Source organism: Pleurodeles waltl, chromosome 9 (genome assembly GCF_031143425.1).
Source record: "Pleurodeles waltl isolate 20211129_DDA chromosome 9, aPleWal1.hap1.20221129, whole genome shotgun sequence".
Taxonomy (NCBI): domain Eukaryota; kingdom Metazoa; phylum Chordata; class Amphibia; order Caudata; family Salamandridae; genus Pleurodeles; species Pleurodeles waltl.
Window position 1 is genome coordinate 1,053,219,536 of NC_090448.1, and position 22,860 is coordinate 1,053,242,395.

Here is a 22,860-nt window from a genome sequence, read left to right on the forward strand (position 1 = left end):
TCTGGCTTAGTCCATTTAATTATTTATTTCCTTTAAAATGGCGGCCTTGTTTATAGTTAGGCCACTTGTTATGGGTTCTATTATAAGTGTCACTGCGCCAAGGCGTCAAGATCAAGCACCAAAGACAAACATACAGTAGGCATTCACACTTAGGGATTTTCCCTCTCTATACTTTCGAGGGATTGTTGATATTAATTGCCGTCCCAAGCATGCCTGTTATCTATTGTTATGAATAACACTTATGTCAGGGGACCTTGTAGATCTGTATAAATACAACACACTTTTAGACAGATAATCAGAGGGATTCCGACCAGAGGGCATCGCCACCATCGCTGATACCGATGCTGCAGTCATCTTGACACTGATCCAGTCTTCGTGTCCCTGCGGAGTCTGAGATAGAGACCTCATTCCAAGGTAACGAGGGTTGGGGGCTCCTCTCATGGACACGGTTTTGGCAGATTAGGTTTAACTAACCCAGCTCTTCCTTTTTAGGTAGGAGGTTAGACCTACTTTCCTTAGGGTATTAGGGCTTATTCCATCTTTTACATATACATATATTTTTTTCTTATATTGCATAATGGTGGGGGTCTTTATAACAATGACTCTCCTCTTTACAATACTGTTGCTTGGTATATTCATTATCCTAATCATTGCAGTTCATGCAACTTATCACAAATTGCAGTTATGTTGAATAAAAACTATTATAACTTTACTGCATCTGTGTTATTGCCTTTGTTTGTATGAGACATTATAGATCTGTGAGAAAAGGGTAATTTCCGTTTAACCACGACAACCCTGAGATATTGTATTTTGAGTCCATGCGTAAGCGACTGCTACAAATCACCTTTTACTATTGTGTTTTCGGTGAGGTACTGCTAGTAAGCCGGTAAGGTTTGGACAACAGTTACAAATAGTTGTAGGAAGAGACTTAGGGCCTGATTCTAACTTTGGAGGACGGTGTTAAACCGTCCCAAAAGTGGCGGATATACCACCTACCGTATTACGAGTTCCATAGGATATAATGGACTCGTAATACGGTAGGTGGTATATCCGCCACTTTTGGGACGGTTTAACACCGTCCTCCAAAGTTAGAATCAGGCCCTTAGTCACCTACGAGCGAAAGTACTGTAATCCTGAGACCAGCAGTCTTGCTCAGAGCAAGAGTCCGAACTACGACAAGACTACCTTCACCTTTTCAAGAATGTGTTCAGGCACTATTTGAAAAAGGGTGCAATAGAACCAGAACCTACACACTAACAAGGTGTAGGGGTTTATTGCCTGCACTTAATAATCCCTAAAAAAGGACAGGTCAGTGGCTAATCCTCCACCTTCAACCATTGAACAGGTTCATCCTTTTTTAACTCATCCATATAGTTACTCTACAAGATGTGATCTCCCTGCTGCAACAAAGCAAATTCATGCTTTCACTGGATCTCAAAGACACATAATTTCATATCCTGATCCACCCAGCACATCATCAGTAACTTTGCTTTGTGATAAGTGGCAGACACTACCAGTTCAAGGTGTTACTTTCAAGGTCACTACAGCTTGGAGAGTGTTTACCAAGTGCTTAGCTGTTGTAGCATCAAACCTGAGCAGAAATGCCATTCATGTCTTTCCATAATTGGACTGGCTGACCAACAGCAGTAGCGCCTAGCGCACACTCAAGAAGCAGTGTCTCTGCTTCACAACCTAGATTGCTCCATCAATACCAAGAAAATGACATCTACAGCCACTGCAGATTCAGCCTTGCCTCCGAACAGTCCTCAGTGCAGTGAAAGAAAAGCCATACTTCACTAACTAGGGTGTTGGCATTCTAGTAGCTGTTGTCTCTTTTTCAGACATGCTGTCTAATTACATCATGAAACTGTTGGAAATGATGACCTTGTGCATAACAATTTTATTTTAGGCCAGATTGCACATGCACACCCTAAATGAATGCCTTTGTAAGGTGGTGGGTGCAAGAGCATTGGGAGAAACTAGTATTGGCGAGGGCCAGGGCTCTACATTCTTTGCTTTGTTGGAACAACAAGAACCTGTTTTCCAATAGGCACTTTCTCTGACCCCTTCTACAAGTGACCATCATCACTGATGCTCTCTGATAGGGTGGAGAGCTCACCTCTACCAGTTGATAGTTCAGAGTTTCTGGACTCTTCATCACCAGGGGTGCCACATAAACTACTTGGAGTTTAAAGCCACCAGACTCGGCCTCAAAGCATTACTCCCACCTACAGGGGTAAGATAGTAATACTGAAGGCAAACAACATGACAGCCAGGTTTTACATCCAGAAGGGTGGCACACACATTATCTCCAGCTCTCTGCGCTAGTGCTACGTATTTGACATTGGGCAATCCCAGCAACATTCACCTGCTGCCAGAACATGTGCCGGGGATGGAGAACAGTTTTGCGTATCTGCATAACAGGAAAGATTAGCAAGTCCAAGAGAGGGCACTCCATCCACAAGTACTTACTCTAAGTGAGGCACCTGCGGTCTATGGGCAATGTACTGTGGGTGAACTGCCTCTTCCCCTCATCCCATACATGCTGAGAAAGACGCAGAAAGTGTCCATGACCTTTAGCCTAGTGGTGCCAACTTTGGCCATGCAGCCCTAGTATGTCCCTCAACCCTCACCCGGGCAAGAAGCTCCCACATACACCAGATCTTCATCAAGGCCAACACATGCACCCAAATCCCAAACAGTTGAACTTAGCAAATTGGCACCTGAGGTCTTAGTTTGGCTGTTTCAACCTTCTAGAGGAATGCATGGACATCTTGAGAGAAGAGTGCAAACCTTCTATACCATTATAGTTGTAAAACTTTCTATTGTGACCACACCCACTGCAGTGGTTTGGTGCTTAATAAGTAACTGAATTTGTTGAGTTCAAGCTAAAAAAAAAAAACTGTACATAGCGATCAACTGTCATGTGCCATCAACCAGCAGTTTGTGTGCTGGGGTGTTTAAACCGAAAAGCAACTGATAAACTATACTAATCAAAATGCAAGGTGTAGTAGCGCAAAATTATGAACTGATTGGAAGTGTCATGCATAACATGGGGCCCCTTGCCGGCTATGTCCTGTTTGGAGGGGGGGGGGGGAAGTAATTTGATTAATTAGCCTGGCTTGCTTCATTCTGATGCTTAAGTGACCTGGTTCGGTGGGTAGCAGCACTCCCATATAACGCACCAAAATAAACGAGCTATCTGATAGAGACGTCTAGCTGCAGTTTCCTTACCTTTGAATTGCCCCAGGCATCAGACTTGATCCGGAAGATTTTTCGCGAGCAGTATCCAGATGTCTACCTCACCTATATAGCCGCCACCTTGGCGTGCTGACGTCATTTCTTTTTCTTCCACACCAGTTAGCGCAGATCAGGAGAAGAACTATGGTCCGCTGAGCCTGGACAGACTTAGGGTATTCCAGCAAATGAGAATTTTCGAGGGGATATTGCCTTTGGTTCTGGCCGTGCGAAGAATCAAGTCCCTGTGTGGATAGTAGAGAAACCGGGTGATGATTGTTTGTGGCGGGGCAGCTGTCTGGCGAGCACCTGGTGAGCATGCTTTATGGTGAAGCAGGGAGAGATATGATCCTCTGGCAAGAAACCATTCAGCCATGTCTTCAGGAATGTTTCTGGGTAGGTGCCCTTCACACCCTCCAGGAAGTTTACAAACCTCCGTTATTTCAGTATGAGCGCTCTTCTGCATCTTTTAGCCTCACTACCATCTTGGAACTTATCGTTTGTGGACCATTTGGTGTAGTGCTGCTACTGTGTTTTCAAGGGCTGTGATGCGTCCTTCAGACGCTGTTATTCAGCCCGTTTTGTTTCATAGGTCCTGCTTGGAGAAGTAACCTCTGTTCCGACCTCACCAATTATGGCTTCTAGAGCATGTCTTGATTCTTGGATGGCAAGGAGGAAGGCTTCATTATTGACAGTCTATCCCGATGTATTGTACTGTTTCTTTAATGACATATATCAGGTTAGATTTGAAGTGTAATGATATTCATCTAATGCTAGTAGAGCTCTCTTGGTGTAGATGTAACGCTCCTACTCTTTTTCAGCTTGTACAAATCCTCATTTACAAATCCTTCTCATTTACTTTTCATACCACAGAGGGTATGTTTGTCCATCTTGTTTTCTAATAGCCCTGCCACCTTACACATAGATCTGCTAAAGTCTCATATTTTACAATTGTCTAATCGTCTGTATGAGCATACTGTCATGCTACACTGTGAGAGTGTACTCCCTGACTCTGATAAGTTACCCTTTTATAAGGCTCTTTAAACAAATTTCCATCATTCGTTCCACCTTACACTCCTCATTACATTTCATTCTCACAGGAGCCCTGAGACTAGAGATTTGAGTGGGATGGTCACTCAGGAATGTAATCGGAAAAACAATGACAGGAAATATCTGACATAGTGCTGTAATCAAAAAGTTATTATAACGAATTAGCCTCTTACCACAAGAGGGATCTTGAATATGACCTGAGCCTACCATAAAAACCTCTTGTCTTTCCTCACTCATTCCCCCGAGCATATTTTGAATGGAACTGCTCACTTATAAGCATAGAGTTATAGATACATTTTTCCACCAAAGTTGACCCAGTTATTTTTCTCAGAGAGAACATGGGAAGGCCCACACAGAAGATGCACATTTGCCATAATCAGGTTGGCAGAACCAGCTTTTTAGTGTACATAGAGACAAACTCCACATATGCAAGCATTGTTTTTCCTAGAGTTATCAATATTGCAAAATAAATCAGGCTCATGGACAACAGAAGCAAATTCAGGATTGTAGAGCAAGTGGCAAATCATTCTTAAAGGGTGGGAAAATCGTTGTGACAAACAAGGCCTGAACATCTTTATCTTTGTGCTAAGCAGACTGAAATTTACCTTGTGAAAGAACACAGACACCTGGTATGCGTGTATTGCTACATCCTTTCCTGTAAAATCCTTGTGTCTGGGCTCTTTAGAGCCCCCACAGAAGGCATGCACAGGCTGCTTCAAACAAATACAGCTCTGTACTTTGTAGGCACCAAAGTATATTCCAGATGGCCCAGAAATAATCTAATGTCTAGGTCACTTAAATGCTTTGTTATGCAAACCGTTTTTTTGTTTTGTTACATAAATTGACCACTGAATAGGTAACCTATTTCATGTTGCCCGCTTCTGAGCCCTCTGGATGGCTTAGCTTCTTATGAAAAAGGTTGAGTGTTTTCCCTTACTCTAATGGATAGGGAAAATAAACTCTTTAGTACTGCCACACAGATAATTCCAAAGACCGCTCATCCTTATAAAACCAGACATCAATTGCTTCTGAAATAAACAGGTATAATATTGAGCACAAGACCTGATGAATTTAGGAGCATCCATGCCACTCCCCCACAATTGCCTTGATTCATCTGATATGTTAACGAATGAGCTGAGGATTGAGCAATTAACCACTGTATTGTCTCATATCTATACAATGAGGGGAAATACTGTGATGTAGTGGTGTCTAAAATATATAACAAATTCAGTTTTGGGCCAAATTAGACATTGACTAGACTATTGCCTGAGAATATGTGTAAAAAATTATAAAGATTTACCGTGAAAGTAACTCTTGACTTAGCAGGTACTCAGCAGAACATGAAGTTATTGTTAGATTTATTAGACAAAACCTCCCTTTTCAAAGAGTTGTGTTGTGCTGTCATAGGTGATCCCAGGAAAGTGATGTTGTCCCAGACCCAGTTGCCATTTTCCAGGCTACCACTGACAGAAGACTGACTGAATAGAGTTTAGTCTCCAATGTTGTCTGTGAACAACCTGTAATTATTAATGAAGGCCCTACACATAAAGGAAATCTTGGTGAATCAGCCCATGTGATGCCTCCAGCTACTGTAACATATGCCAAGACAGTGGACCATAAAAAGGGCCTGATTCGGAGTTCTGCGAATGGTTTTCACTGTCTGCCGAACTTCAGACAGGGAGGTTTTTGCCACACTGGCTACCTCCCCGCCGGACCCATTAAGAGTTTTCCGCTAAGCTAGACTAGACATAATGAAGCCAGCGGCAATGCTGTAGCCAGGAAGGGGCACTAGCACCCTTGAAATGTCGGTGCTGGACAGGTGGACCCATGCACTGCCCATGCCAAGTGCAGGGGTCCCCCTGTGGCCCCCTGCAGCTGTTCTCCACCAGTCCTTTCATGGTGGTGTTACTGCCATTGAAAGACTGGCGGAGAACAACGTCATAATGCCCTGGTGGATTAGGATCTCCGCCACCGCCAGACCATCAGGATCTAAGATCCTGGCAGAGCTGACGGTCGGCCCGCCAGGGTTATGTGACGGTTGGCCCGCCACATAGGAGGTGGTCCAGACCGCCACACTTGTAATGAGGCCCAAAGTCTTTCCTCTTCTAATATATGCACTTCATTTCATATTCCCTGTCATAATATTGACAACTTCAGATATTCAACAAAACACTTGTGTCAAAGAAATATATTGGTGGTGTACAACTTAAAGTATAGATAAGTAACATATTTTTACTCATCGGGTACTCCTAGTACTTTTTTTGATTTGCTTCTTCAAACCACCTATGCCAGTGCATTTATGTTTGCTAATATGTAGGATTTAAGTGCATGTTTTACTAATAATGTTTTTTTCTAAAATACATCTGGTTGGTTTGTGAAGAGACCTTTGTGTACCTGATGTTTCTACTCAGCAATGGAAAATTGATAATTGTATCTGTTTTTTCTTTTTCAGCCCAGAAAAACAACCTATTCATTAAAGTCCCCTGGAATAAGACCTAATAGTGGCAGACATCCGTCGGCTTCAGGCACTCTGCGTGGCCACCCAACACCACTGGAAAGGGAACCATGTAAAATGAGTTTCAGCAGGATCACTGAAGTAGAGCATGAGCCAACCAGTACTCCGCCAACCTCTCCGAATACACCTTCTACACCACCAGTATCTGCTTCTTCAGAACTCAGCGTGTTTTTAGATATTGATCTTAACAGTTCCTATGGTATGAACAAGTAATATTATCTTGTAAAAAGAAATAATATGCAGTATTTTGTTCATTCTCTTTATAGTTTTCCTGCAGCATTTTTTTTGACCTAGCAAAATGGCATACCCGACTAACAGTCTCAAGCATACAGTTATTAAGCTGAAACTCTAAGCTCACGTTATCTGCCTGCACTGTGTCCTCATAAAGAGTAAGTGTGTTATGAACAGACCTTTCCAACACATTTAATTACCTGTTTTGCCTTAGATTGCTTAGTTGATGGCACATCGCAAGTGTGCTTCTTGCTTTGTACAAAGAGTGGACAGCTGGTTTCTTTAATTGTGTAGAGGAGCACAATTATTTCAATACTTTAAACTGCTGTAGAGGACTGTTCTCTGCCATTCCTCTTGTACTCTCTCTGTTAACGCTTCCATACAAGTCAGTCAGGAACAAACATAAGCCGTCCAGTGCATAAGTAACAATTACTTATTCTTAATTAAGTTCTCCACCTTGGTTGTTTTCGTTTAACTAACCTACATTGAACCTCTCCACAAAATAAAAAACCCTTTGTTTGAAAATCTCAACTGTGCCTATATAAAACACATTAAAACGATCAATAAACCATCAGCTTGGTGCAAGAAACCTGAACTTAAACTGAAAATGTAGGAAGTGTGACCAGATGGGCTTGATGCTAATTAAAGAAGATCTGGACACTGTTCCTTTTGTGCAAAAGTGGCCCAACAATCCATAATGCCATACAGTATCAGTTGGCCTCAGGGAATGTTTCCGCTCCCAGAAGCAAAGATCACAAACAATTGACTTTTCATGTTTTCTTAAATAAATGTTGGCTGTTTAACTGGTATTCTCCTATATTCAACATTTTAACTCTTACCTTGAGAGTTAAGATTTTTTCCACAGTTAAAGTTTCTTTTCAGTAGCTTTTTATTATCAATACCTCCAATGGAACTACTCTGGGATTTGATGCAAAGTATTTTCATAAAGTTGCCTGCTTCATGAATGAGTGCTAATAATGGACAACATTCTTCTCCTTCCAAACTAGGACAAGCCAAGATCTTTAACCTTGCCTTTATTCTTTAAGGTGACATACACACAACAGGTACAACAGGCTACTGCTTTCTCTTTAAGATCACATTGCGATCTTCATCGTGTGCTGGAGTTCATTTGGGCACTAATGTCTTTTCATGTTTCAGTGTTTGTGGTATAAGAAGTAAGGCTCCAGCATATTGAATTTTAATATGCAAATCTGATCACTGGGCAAGAAAAACCTCCATAGAGGCATTGTGCCCAACATATATGCAGACAGGTTGAAAGCAACGGAGTCGGGGAATAATTACATTGAATGACACAATTTGGAACCTTAATGCTAAATGCCACAATGGGGGTGAGTGGGTAGGTTTGTTGCATAGCCAAGAAGTAGGTAGTGTAACTTTTGCATTGAATTAAATTAACCACTATAAAGTTGTTATAAAAGAAACAATCTACACAATGATGCAAGGTTTCAGAGACACAGACTGACAGGACTATCCAGGCATGTAGAGGAGAGCGAGAGAAGGAAGTGAGTGGGGAGGGATACATAAAGAGTGTAGATTGAATAAAAGCAGTTGGGAATCTATCAGGGTTTGTGAAGTTGTGTATTTATTGAGACTACTATTAGAGTTCAATAAATGAAACATATTGTGTGGGGGTTTTCTCTTCGCTTGTGAATTAGTGAGAGGTGGCCTATCTCAGGAAATACTAACAGAGTTGGAAAAAGATAAATTTGCCTAAAACCCTTTACTTTAAAATGTAGATGGCAAAGGACAGGCACAGAGACACCCACAAGACATTGTAAATACATTTGCAAAATTCTCACAGTGCATGTATCAATGAGAGTCAAAACACGCAACTATCAGAGTCGAAGACATGTTCTTTCTTTACTAAATATAACATTCTTAAAATATTTCATAGGCAGAGAGTTACTGGCAGGTGAAGATATGTTAGGTTAAATAGAACAAAAAATATCCAATCTACTCACAACAAGTCCTCCAGTAACAACTTCTATCCAAGAGTTTTATAAAACTGGCAGTGCTTCCTTGGCGGAAATGCTACATGCAGAATTTAAGGCAGCAGAAGCTGAGAACACATTAAACACATTTTTTATATAGTAGTCGCAGCTATGAGGTGTAAACCAAACAAAGATCATTATAATGCTCTGTAGGGCAATTTCCTTGCAAAATTCAAATAAGAAACTTTTGGTGATCAAGACTGTAAAAAGTTGTTCCCCCTTTAATACATGAATCTGTGGTAGGATAGGATTTGTACCTAGCAGATATTCTAGGCACAATCTCCACACATTATTTGATCTACTGTGAGTCGCAAAGAACTGTTGGGACCCAACCATGGCCTTCTCTCTTGATGCAGAGAAAGCCTTAGAGTAAATGGATTGGGGCTACCTTTGTAGAGTGGTGAAAACGTGGGATTTAGGAAATATTGTTTAATTGAAAGTAAAATGCCTTTGCAATAGTCCAGTAGCCAATGAATCTTTGGTGGATTCTTGTCAGAAATCTTCCCTATACCAATGGGTATACAACAGGAATGACCACTCACCTTTATTATTTTGGTTAAGCTTGGAGCCATTGGCAACAGCCTCACAAGTTACACATGACATTGGGAGAATTACTACCACTGCAGGAGAGATAAAGGGATTCTCATATGCTGGTGACATTATCCTGACACTCACAAATCTCAGGAATTCAGTACCGGCTCTGTTAGACACTTTTTATGGTTTCTCTGGCTACAAAGTCGATTGGGCTAAATGTGAAGTATTCCCAAAGTCTTGATACACTGCTGCAACAGACACAGAGGGCTACAAATTCAGATGGGTCAAAAATAATCTCAAATGTCTGAGAATAGATGTAGAATATGTGTAGATACAGATTTAATAGGTTCGGTTGCACATAATCTGAATCTTCTCACCCAGGAAAAACATTGATTAATGCAGATGGAAAGCACCCAACCTATATTGGGTTGAGTACAAACAATTAAAATGATCACACCCCAGATTCAACTATACATTGAGCATGCTCCCTATGACAACTCCTCCTAAGTTCGAATCAATTCGACCAAGACAGCAGTCTCTTTCTCAATAAAGGGACAGACCTCAAGTGAAACACTCTAGGCCTCATGCACATTGCCACTTACCATACCAGCCAACACATTTCGAAACTAACTCCTTTTTTGAAATATTTTACATCACTATGAACATTGGCACATTTTGAGACACACTTATGAAAGACCTATGCGCAGCTACCCTGCCACTTCCTCGGGATGAACTCAGTAACAATATGACTCATATTGCACAAAACCACGTAAGTAGCTCTATACCTAAGACTAGACGCCCTGATATGTCAGATCAGGAAAGTGACAGTGAGTAAGCGCTGCATATACTAGAGAGAATGGGCCAAAAAAGGGATCCTATCCTTAGAACATATAATCACTGAGACTATGAACTCTTTTGAGAACTTACCTGCAAAATATAAACTAACTTCCTCCAATGCATATGTAAATCAGAAGAAGAGGCACAGATAGAGGAGGAGTTAACTAGCCCTTGTAACAATAACAAATCTGTACCACCACCACCCCCCCACACCCCCAATAGTACGCTCGGGACAGATGCAAAAACCCTGCGATTGATTACAGAACAGAATGGTCAAGTATAATGGAAATGCACAATAAGGATGTAAAGTGACCCTGCTTAAAATTTACATTCTATAGATTTTTATACAATTGATATTGGATCCCCCTACTTGTATGGTTAAAGCAGATATGGGGCATGATTCCAGCTGTTGGAAGATGTACACAAGAAGGCACATCATATCGTATATTATGAACCTTTGCTAATATTGCTACATTCAGGGCAGCTATTTGGTGTACACTATCCATATCTTCCTATCTTCCCTTTCAGCCATCTATGAAGCTGTTGTTAAAGTATGATTTATCAGATATATCAGACGTCCTCTGTTCATGATGAATATGGATGGCAACATCTGTGACAGTGACTATTTGAACTATGCTACCCTACCCAGTCCTTCTCCCATTTAAAAAAACATTGTACACATTACAGTGTTAGTATGTAATTCCGTATGTACTGTCTACCGTATGTACTATTACTGATGATGTTGAGAGATGCAAATTGATTGTTGTCAAAAAATGTAAGTTATGACTGTAGGAAAGTACCCTCTTTTTGGCATGGTTACCCCCACTTTTTGCCTCATGTCAGTATGGTTTGACTGTGCTCACTGTGATCCAGCTGTGGTCTCTCTCCCTCTAAATTTGGTTGCTGGGACTTCACACACCCCACCTTTGGTATACCTCTGCCCCCATTAAGTTCCTAATATATGGTACCAAGGGCATTGGGGCACCAGGGGTTCCCCATGGGCTGCACAATGTATTATGCCACCCATGGGAGGCCACATAAAATGTGTCTGCAGGCCTGCTATTGCAGCTTGCAAGAAAAGGTTCACTTTAGGTCACAGCACCAGGTCACTTTAAGTCACCCCATTGTAGGCCCTCCTAGCCCAGTGGGCAGGTGTGTGTGTGTGTGTGTGTGTTGGGGGGGGAGGGTGCACGCACTCCTGCATGAGCAGAGGTACCCCCATGAGCTCCTGCTCCATTTTCCTAGACTTCGTGAACCCGGGGAAGCCATTTTACCCGTGTACTGGACATAGGTCACTACCTATCTCCAGCTACTTAATGGTAACTCCGAACCTGGGCAGCTTGGTATCAAACATGTCAGAATCATACCCCAATACTGTTGCCAGTATTGGTTGTATGATTCCATGCACTCTGGGGGCTCCTTAGAGGACACCCAGCGTTGCTCCTACCAGTTTGCAGGGCTTCCCAGGCAGCCCACGCTGCTACCATCCTGCAGACAGGTTTCCGCCCTCCTGCTGCTTGACCAGCTCAAGCCCAGGAAGCAGAACACACTATTTCCTTTGGGAGAGGAAGGCAACACCCTCTCTCTTTGGAAATAGGTGTTACATGGCTTGGGAGGGGTAGCCTCCCCAAGCCACTGGTATGCTTTGAAGGGGGCATTTGGTGCACCAGTCCAGGGACCCCCGGTTCCTGCTCTGCTGCGAAACTGGACAATGGAAAGGGGAGTTACCCCTACACTGTCCATCACCACGCCAGGGGTGGTGCCCAGACCTCCTCCAGGTGGCCACTTGATTCTGCCATCTTGCATCCAAGGTGGGCAGAGGCCTCTGGGAGCATCTGAGTGGCCAGGTCAGATAGGTGACGTCACAGCCCCCTCCTGATATGTTGTCACCCTGCTAGGTGACCAGTCCACCTTTAAGGGCTCTATAGGGTCTCCCTCTTGGGTGGGTCCTCAGATTCGACGTGCATGATTCCAACAGGACTCCTCTGCAATGTTTACTTCGACTTCTGGCCACCGGAACCGCATCTGGACTTCCCTGAAACCTACAATCCGTAGCTACAGTGACAACTCTGCTCTGCAACATTGTTTCTCTGGCTCCTTCCAGCAACTGCAATATTTCCCTGGCTGTGAATCCTCTGAGGACAGTAAGTCTTCAGTCTGCAAGGGAATGAAGAAGTAATCTCCCTTGAAGTGAAGGAGACACTCCCCTGCATCCGCAGGCACCAATTACAACGACGACCAGCTGTGTGGATCTCCTCTCATCCTGAGCTGCTTGGATCCTGCATCACAGGTGGTGGTCTGGGGTGGTCCCCTTGGACCTTTCTACCAGCTGTCCAACTTGGGAGACGGTAAGCCCTTGCCTTTCCACGCAGGACAGTACTCCCCCGCACCGCATCTCTTGCAGCTACCAAGCCTTTTTTTTCATCTCCCCCAAGGGATCTTCAGGCTCTGTGTAGCCCCAGCACTCTTCACTGCAACGCACAGCCCTCTGCGTGTTTCTCCTGCGACATGGGACTCCTCCCTAGGTGTGCTGTGTGGGCCTCACCTCGACTTCTGTGCTTGCTGCCTTTGGGGCGTCTGTGGTGGCAGCCTCCTCTTCATGTGCCTCTCCTCACTGCTGAGGGTCACCCTGGACTTCTTTCCATGGGTTGAGTCTTCCTGGACCTTGCTGGTCTCCGGCAGCTCTGCATTTCTTCTTCCACGACCTTTGCCTTTACCAAGGCTTGTTGGTGGTTTTAACACACCCCTGACCAACTGCAATCCTCCTTCCAGCATGGGACGTCGACTGCATCACTCCAGGAACTCTTCAGCTGCTCCAGTGCTGCACTGCTGACTGTCTTTGTCCATCGTCCACCTGGTCCTGCATCCACAGATGGCTGGGTAGTGGCTCCAGCCACCACCGGACACTCCAACGTGAACTGGACCCTTTCTTTTCCAGGTATTCCTCTTCCAGGATCCACCTTTGGTTTCTTGCAGTCTTGCGTTACCCTCTTCTGAAGTCCTTTTGGTGGGTTTGAGGAAAATCAGGTACTTACCTCTTCTCTCCTGGTCGCTGGGGGGCACTCTAGTATTTACCTTTTGAGGTTCCTAGTTTCTCTAGCTCCCCTCTACCGATTCCACTTCCTTGGGTGGGGGCCCGACTTTCACATTCCACTTTCTTAGTATATGGTTTGGTCTGCCCCTCCCCCTACGGCCTTCAGTACTTACTATTGCTTTCACTGTTTTATATTGTGTTTTATGCTAATTCCCAACTTCTGATGTGCATATCATAGTGTGTTTACTTACCTCCAGTTGGGGTATTGCCTATATAGTATTTTGGTATTTGTGTTACCATATTAAAGTACCTTTATTTTTGTATTATTGTGTGGTTCTTTCACAAAAGTGCTGTGTGATCACAGTGATATTGCATAAGCTTTGCATGTCTCCTAGATAAGTCTAGGCTGCTCATCTACAGCTACCCGTAGAGAACCTTGCTTCCTAGACACTGACTTCACCTCACTAATAGGGAATACCTAGTCTGGAATAAGGTGATAACACCATAGGTGCTCACCACACACCAGGCCAGCTTCCTACACTAACTATTTTGAATGTTATGTTCCTCCATGTCCACGGTGCTGAATAAAAAAAACTCTGCTATCGAGAATGCACCTAATAAAGAATTGTTAAAAAAAATAAAGCAAAAAAGGATAGAAAAGAATGAGAGGTTGAGCATCCCCGAGGAACAGAAAATTCTGTAGTGCTGCGAGGTTTATTATGTCAGTCTACTTTAGTCGACTCTAGGTGGGTTAGGACAGCAGTATAGCATCTAATCAAACGTTAACTTGATGTCTAGATTTAATGTAAACTAGCATGCTAATTGTGAGCTGTGGACTTGAGGTGCACAAACTCAAAATAATATGAAGAATTCTTATCAGAGATCTGTGTTTTCTTTTCAGGAAGTAATCACAGCATATTTGCTCCAGTACTTCTGCCACATTCAAGTGAGTAAAATTGTGCCAGTTTTTCAAAAGGTTTCAAGTATAATACTTTGACAATGATACATTTGTTTATTTTCTAACTTCACTGCACATATGTCATGATAGTTGTTGGGAAACTGGATTATTGTTTTAACGTTATGGGTGATAATTAAAGCTAAATGACCAACGTCCGATTATAGTTGATTGGTTGTTAAGATGTTTTTCCACACATAGTTCTGTTTCGAACACTTCTTTCTGCTGATGTGCAGATTTAATTGTGTTTGTTTAGTGGTGAACAAAAAAAGAAATATCAAAAGAAATATTACAAAATAGTTGAAATTTCAGTAAGCCTGTTTTAGAAACAGGCAATAAAATGGGAACAAGTATTTTAAAGGTGACATGTTCGTCAGCTAAAACTGCGCAAATAAAGTTTCATTTAATACAGTTAAACAAGTCAAACTGTAGCGTCATTTAAAAAAAAAACATGCATATCTTTCAGAGGATTATCTTAATAGTTAGTTTATGTCCAAACGGATTCGGAGACAGTAGTAATCCAAGCCACCTCTATATGCTTGACACAAGATCACTAACAATGCTGTAATATGAGAGACAAATTCAAGAAATACTTTGTTAAAATGTGGATCCTCAGCAGTTTGTGGAAACATAGATACGTAAGCAAGTACAGGCCTTTACAATAAGAGGTTTCCAAGGGAGTGTCTAATAGGAAAATGTTATGACATTATTGTCTGCCCTGGTGATCAAGTTTCAGTATCCTCCTGGGGTCCTCATTTTTACATAGTTATGATGTAAATCTGTGTGACTGTCACACTTCCACAGTATGTTTCTATGGTGAGTGCCTCCCCTATAATTTAAAGTTCTGTTATATTTTCTCAGAAATTAGTTTTAAACAATTCTTAGAACGCCTACTCCCCCCCCCCCCCCCCCCATCATACAAATGTGTAATTTAAATAGTGCAGGAGAAGCATCACTTGGATCTATTTGCTTCCACTCCATTCCTCTTCCAACACTTGTAATTTGCTGTTCTTATCTTTTGGATATTCAAGTACTGGGTCCATAACTTTAATTGATTTAGCGGTACTTATGGGTATGCAAAGTGTGTGTGTGATTATCGCAACTGACCCCAAACTGGATTACTACGGATATCTAGTTCTCAAAACCTATGATTGCTGCGATGTACTCCTGATGTTCTGGTCTCTCTTCGAGCAGAAGCTTGCAATCGTATCACTTTTAAAATATCAGTAATAAATGTGTCTCATGCACGTGGCCTGGGTCCTGGAGTTATGAGTACGACATTCTTGGCTAAGTAACTTAAGTCACAAATGACCTTTGTCCAGGGGATCACTGCTTTTCTGAAATGTGGTACATTAGACTAAAAACTGAAGACATGACTCGGTAAAGCTGGAATAAAAGTGTATCCCAAAAATGCACTTACATGTCACATGTTTGTCTTTTTCTTTTTATCTCTTCCTACTATCTGACTCTGCTTTGGATAAACGGGATAGAGGCTGTTTCTGTTAGGAGAAGAGGTGGAGTAGTATGACACTTGCAATTGGGTGTGTTGCCCTGTTTGAGTATTTTAATCTGATGATTTAATGTTCATTCTGCGCAATGGTATAGCAAATTCCCAGAATAGGACTTGTACCAGTAGAAACCTTCAATTTTGTGACCAGACCCCACCAGCTGAATTTGGCATTACATTATGATATCTTTTTTAATGTAGTCCCCACAAGTACAGACCTTCAGCTGGCCAATCCAGGAGGGTAACTATTGTGAGTACCTTGGAAATGTTTCTAGCTGTAAGACCTGAGGCCATGTTAGACCAGAAAACCTGTTCAAACCTAATAACATCCATAAAAAACAGTGTAGTACTACAAGTGATGCTCCAGCCTCAAATAAAATAAAAACAACTGGCATTCTGGGGTTGTTGAGGCTCCCTCAGATGCCTGTCATATCCCTGTCACCAAAGGATTAATCCGTGCAAGATCGCGCTACTCTTCTTTCCTTACTGATATTGCTATGTTCCGGTGCTGCTGTGCCATGTTACATGAAAATAACTCAATGCCACGCACATGTACTTGTAAATCACACAATTTGGTAATGGAGCACTGTGATTTTAATATTCAGTTTAGGGCTTGATATTCTATTCTTTCTGGTGTGCTCTTTCACTCAAAACACTTCAGTGGTTAAGCTTCTCATTAATCCACTTGGAACAAGTAGCTGTTACAACTCTAGAAGCTATATATCCTCAGGTCATCATCAGGTCGGAAATTCAGCTTAGTGAGTGACAGCAGCGGGGGTAATTCAGTTACCCAGTAAATACTTAGGTTGATGGCAGTTAAAATAATTTACTTAACTATAGGAGAAGATAGTGCGTAGGTCCCGTATTGTGTGAAGAGGCAGTAAATTTGCGAACAATGGATTCTGTGGTAGACCGTTGAATTGTTCGTCATGTTCCTGTTCAGTGTGCTGTTGTGGTTCACATGGTGTGCATGAGCTTTTCTGCTATTGCTGTCAGGTGTTGAGTTTGGAACAATTTGTTTTTAGGTCGAGCGAGCAAGCAGTTTCGACCAGTTATTATCTATCTGTGGACTTTTAACCACGTCCATCAGTTTCACTCATTTGTGGGCTTGCCTTTCCAAAATCCCTTGATGTCATTGGTAAATGCTTTACGTTTGTCCTGCCTTGGGGGCAGTTTTATTACCGCTTTGCAGACCTACTCGGTTACATAGATAATTGCCAATTGCCGATATACTTCAGCTTGGAAAAACTACTTTTTTCTTTTGCCTCTCCCATTTGTGCTTCATGGCAGCCATGGCCCTCACAGCGCCAACCGCGCAAACTTCATCAGTGATATTGAAGCGCTTGTCACGTTGTTCACAATGTTACCTAATCATAGCCATTTCTTTTGGCTCTCCCCTTCGCACTCCATAGCTTTCCCGAAAAACTCTTCTAATTGATAGCTTAAAAAAAACACAGGAATCCGCAACGCAGGTCTCCCGGAACAGCGGGAGAGCCAATACTACAATATTCACTGCACTCGGGAAAACGTGACCCATAATGCTTTGCAAGCATTCTTTTTCACAACATTTTTGCCCATAACTCAGCCTGTGGTGGTCTTAGGACAATGAGACCACCAGCAAAACATTCAGCACAGCACACTCTTTCTGTCTAGGTCATATCTGGGTCCCCACACTAGGTTAGTGGGGACCCCAAAATAATAACCTCTTATACCATTCAGTCCCTTTTTAATCTCTCTTACGGCTGGAAATTTTGTTTTACAACTGGGAGTAGTCTGTGTTCAACAGAGCTTAGTATTGCAGTAGGCTTACTAGCCCTGAAAATATGTAATGCACTATGCCCTCTAGGGGCTAAATATATGGTTGCATTGCATTACTTTCTGCCATTCTGTTTTCATGTTGTTATGATCTCAAGGGGCTGACTATATGCTTACATTACCATGTGTCTTACAAATTATATTTTTATTGTGGTGTCCTCTATGAGCTGTTCTGGGCATTACAGTCAACATACTGCAATATTCACTGCACTTGGTCATCCCATAATGCTTTGCAGGGCATTCTTTTACAGAACATTTTTGCTCATAACTCAGCCTGTGGTTGTCTTAGGACAATGGGACCACCTTCAACACATTCACCACAACCTGCTCTTTCTGTCATCCCTGGGTCCCCACACTAGGTTAGTGGGGATCCCGAAATAATAATCCCTCCCACCAATCGTCTTTTTAATCTCTCTCATAGCTGGAACTTTTGTTTTACAGCTGAGAGTAATTTGTGTTTTCAGGGTCTTGCTTGTAATATCATTGCAGTAATCCTGCTAGCCCTGAAAATGTGTAATGCATTATGCCGTCTAGGGGCTAAATATATGGTCACACTGTATTACTTTTAGTCATTTTCTTGTCATTTAGTTGTCCTTTAGGGGCTTATATATATGGGTACATGAACATGCTTATTACAAATGCTATTTTCATTGTGGTGTCCTCTAGGGGCTGTTCTAAACATTACAGTCTAAAGTCAAAAGTTAATTTCTGATAAAGGTTTTTATTACATATATATGATAATTGTATATGTTTAATTAATCTCTCCTTATTGCAATTATGACCATGACTGAGGCCAACTTAACATCTTTATTACACTATGACTGTTTGAACACTCCTGACATATTTGGGTGACCCTTCTGGTTTATTTCTCTTGTTACTCCTCCGTGGCGGTCTTGTGTCTTTCTGGGGAATTGTGTTAGCCAGCCATCAACTCTGATGGTCGGGTGGTGAAAGTGGTATCCTATTGGAATTAGCATGGCAGATTTAAATTAGGATGCTAAATGGCAACATTTTCATTTTTGGCTGCAGATAGAGGAAGAAGGTAAATGGGAGTGCTTTAATTTTATGCAGGGCCACTGGAATTATGTGGCAGAAAAAGACTAAATTGTGAGGCAGGGATGACCAATGTATGTGGCAAGAGAAGTCCAGTTATGAATTTACAATGCCAATAGCTCTAACTTAAGCAAATGTGAGACTCATTGCATTGTAAATGCATGTTCTTGCACGTCATTGTTTCTAAATCGAGCATGTCCACGGAATGGCTCATAGTACTGCTCTCCAAAGCCCACAATGCAGTGGTACAGATACTGCACATCTGATTATTACTTTGGACATTGAATGCAAGAATAGCTGCACTTTGGCAGTTTGCACTTAATACAATTTTGGTGAACAGCACCGTCCAACCATCAGTGGATTAGTGTGTACATGCAGGCTTGTCTTCAGAATATTTTCCATACATTCCAGCAAACAGAATGTGGTTTAATTCGAGGGCAAGCCCTTGCTTTCGCCAAAAACACAAGTTCTGGAGAAATGCAAAATGGTAGTGGCAATCACTTCCTTGAATACCATTACTATCGGCCAGCACAAATAAAAAGTTTACATTCTAAAGCTTAAAAAAACACATTATGGTGGAGACATGCTGCAAAGTGTGTGTTTTTCCCAGCACCATCATGAAATCAGTATGAATCGCTTGGCCGATGATTTGTCCTCTTGAAGTTTTCAACCAAGAAACGTATTTCGTTAGTGTGGAAACGTGGGGTGGGATACTTTGAGTTTTACAAAGAGCATTCTTGCACCATGCAGACGATGAAACCCTTGAACCTGCCTCCAGTCACATTGCGTCCCTCTGTGATTTCATAAATAATCGCCAGAATCTTTACAGAAGATATGGAAACTCCTACACTTGCAGTTTTACACTAAATTGTCCTCAAGAAGAAGAGGGCCGCCAGTCACATCAATTTATCTTGGTAGAAATATTTTATATGATCACTGACATAAAACCGAGCTGTTGAAGGTAGACGATCGATAAGCATCTCAAGACTTCAAAGATGACCATTTTTCTTAAAAATGACCATCTCTAATCTCAGGTTTGTTTTAGGATATTAGCGTAACATCACATCTCCAGAGGTGTACACTTAGCTGGCTTCAGATTAGTATTTGCATGGAGTACACCTCAACCTTTACATTTCTTTAGTAACAGCACAGTATCCGAGGAGACAACCAATAGTCTACAGTTAGTGTGCAGCACGTCCTTACATCCAAACCTTTTCCATAAACATGTCTGCTAGTTCATTACTAAAGCCTTCAATTTATAGGAGCTCGGATGCATACGGATCTTTACATGGCCTATCTTCTTGATGAAAGATTAAATATGTTTAAGCAATCAATAACCCTTTTCATTTTGAGACCTCTTTCTGTTGCATGGTTGTTTGCGACATCAGGGTCCCCTTCATCCATGTATTTTCCCTAAGATCATTCGAACAAAATTTCTCTCTCCTGTGGGACACACCAATTATGAGAGCCGCACTCAAAATATTAATTTCAGAAACTTTTAGGAATACAGTCTCCTCAAAGGTCTATTATTTTACCCACCCTCTCCTCCGAGAACAGCGACAACTCTATGCGGGCAGCTCACTGCTAGATCTGCCACTCCCTAACAATGATAAGCTCAGAAAGTGATGCTCCTTATCTGAACAATGCAAACATTCACCCCCAGTCACAAGGATCTGGGTTTAATCCATTGTTATTTTGCTCACCATGCCACCCCAGTTTGGACCCAGCCATTTACAAATCATTCTTGACCCTGTTCCCCATGGGAACAGTCCACCCCAAACTGCCAAGCCAGGTCCTCCCTGGACGGAAACAAGCATTCTAGGACCGGTTTCAGGGTATCACCCTTCATCAGCTAGGCTAGCCTGAATCCAGTGGCACAGTGAGCACGGGACCCACGTCTGGGCATACCCTTCCCGCTTTGGGTGACAAATGCAGAAAGAACAGATAATGAATGGAATGCTTTGTTTCTGGTCCAGGGAGGACCTGGTCTGGCAGTTCGGGCTGAACTCTTCCCAGGGGAAACAGGGTCAAGACTGATTTGCATATGGCTGTGTCCAAACTGGAATGGAATGGTGAGCAAAAAAACTGGTGAAATAAAACCAGATCTGTGACTGGGGTGAATGTTTGATTTGTTCTGCATTCCGTCCATTAACTGTTCTTTTTGCACTTATCAATCATCTGGCATTGAAAACAATATGTATGAGAATTACGCCATTTCTTCTGCAGGAGAGAACTCTTCAGATTTTGTAGGCAAGTCCAAGGCAATTAGGAGAGATAGTCTCATTCCCTTTGCCACTTCTGTGTTCTGCTGTGAAGGTTGGTAGTTACATGCAGATTTTCTCTTATTAATTACCTTCTGATAAGGGAAAAAGAACATCCAGATGGTCGTTCTCGCAGTTTAGGCTATGTAGCTCACAGAATGAAATAAAAATTGCTATGAAAACCCTTAATATCGAATAGGGTGTGAAGATGCAAATATAGCAGGGCTATCTTGGTATTAAATTATTATTATGAGCTCTAAATACCGAATCGTAAAAAAAATAAAACGGACGATCACAGATTACTATATGGCATAATTTAGCAGATTACTCATTTAAGGTACACCTGCTTATTAGTTGCTATGACTTTTAAATTTGCATTTTCAAAGTCTAAAGCATACTTTTGACACTAGAGCTACTTGATGGTGTTTAATTTGTTATGTAATGCCTTGGTTTATGTTCTCGTTCAGTATGCAACTATTTGTTAAAAATAATGATGTTTGAAACATCTTTAAATCCTGCAAAAATAGTATTTGCAAAATTAGTAAATGGGGGGTTGCTTCTCCTCTCTGATCCATGTTTTGAGATTTAGTTTAAAAGTAGAAATCTGTGATGTTAAGTATTGCCAAATCAGGATGCTTTTAAAACCTCTTCATCTTCAAGTAGGTCACGTCGATGAAGTTTAAAACAAAGCAAGAAAAAAACCATAAACGTGTTTTTAATAATAATAAAAAAAAACTGCATAGAATTTCTCAAGTAAAAATGGTTTTATGGGGGTACATGTCATTTTCAGAGAATTTATGAAAGTTTACAACCTCTGCAAAACTTAACTTTAGGACATGTATTTAACATATCTCTGCTGGAAAAGCAGTTACATCTCGCCATGGATTGGGTATGTTCTCGTCAGATTGATTACATCAGTGCTGCTGTATTTGCCAGAGATTTTTTTTCAGTCTGATCGTTCCAAGCACCCAGGGCTTTGATACATGTCTTGTGGCAGTCTTGCTCTGCTATTACAAACCTTTGTGTAATGTGTTCCCTACTTTTAAATAATACGAGTTTCTTGTAAGGATACATGTATTGTCTCAAATGCACTAGGACTATATTCATAGTTTTACAATGTGTGCTTCCTAGAATCTTTCTTCAGTTCCTGTGGCAGTTTACATCGTCTGAGTGAAGAGCCTCTGGTTCCCCCACCTCTCCCCCCTCGCAAGAAGTTTGATCAGGATACTTCAAACGCAAAGGTATGTCAAAACGTTTACTACATACTCTGCAATTGATGTTTGCAGTTGAGGCTCATATGTGCTGCAAATGAGAACCAAATTATGATGTGAATAGTGTTTTTTTTCTCTTGTTTGCATCAGTCTTCTAGGCATCTTCTTTCATAGTCACTCTTAGCTGGTCTCCATGTAATAGTCACACTTCCTTTTACACCGAGATATGAAACAAACAACTATCATACTTAAGATGTGTGGATGAAAGATTGTTTGCTTAGGGAACAAGGTGGTCTTATAAACATAGGCTGCCATGACGATTTATAAATCCTACATGCATTGATTAGTAGAAAGTTATCACAAGCTGTAGTAGCCAACTGAGGGTCATGCGGGTCATGTACCCAAGTGTATTATTCTTATTTGACCTATTCGTACAGACCCAATAAAAGCCTTAGCTTTGTCTGCTACGTTGTACATGTATTTTGTATTACCTTTTTTTTTGCACCTTTGGAGCAATAGCATATGTGAATTGACATTTCAGAAAACCTTATATGTCTCTAGCCTTCTTAATAACTTGGTTGATTCTTTCTTCCTCTCACATCTGAGGC

The 22,860-nt window shown here is 41.7% G+C and overlaps 1 protein-coding gene across 1 annotated transcript in view; it reads left to right on the forward strand.

Moving 5' to 3' along the window:
* The window catches only part of SOS2 (SOS Ras/Rho guanine nucleotide exchange factor 2), a 282,480-nt gene that overhangs the window by 254,058 nt on the left and 5,562 nt on the right, over positions 1 to 22,860 (forward strand). Inside the window, exons 20-22 of the mRNA XM_069208691.1 lie at positions 6,740 to 7,001; positions 14,352 to 14,396; positions 22,173 to 22,282. Of these exons, the coding sequence (XP_069064792.1) occupies positions 6,740 to 7,001; positions 14,352 to 14,396; positions 22,173 to 22,282 (417 nt within the window). The remainder of the gene's footprint in view (positions 1 to 6,739; positions 7,002 to 14,351; positions 14,397 to 22,172; positions 22,283 to 22,860) is intronic.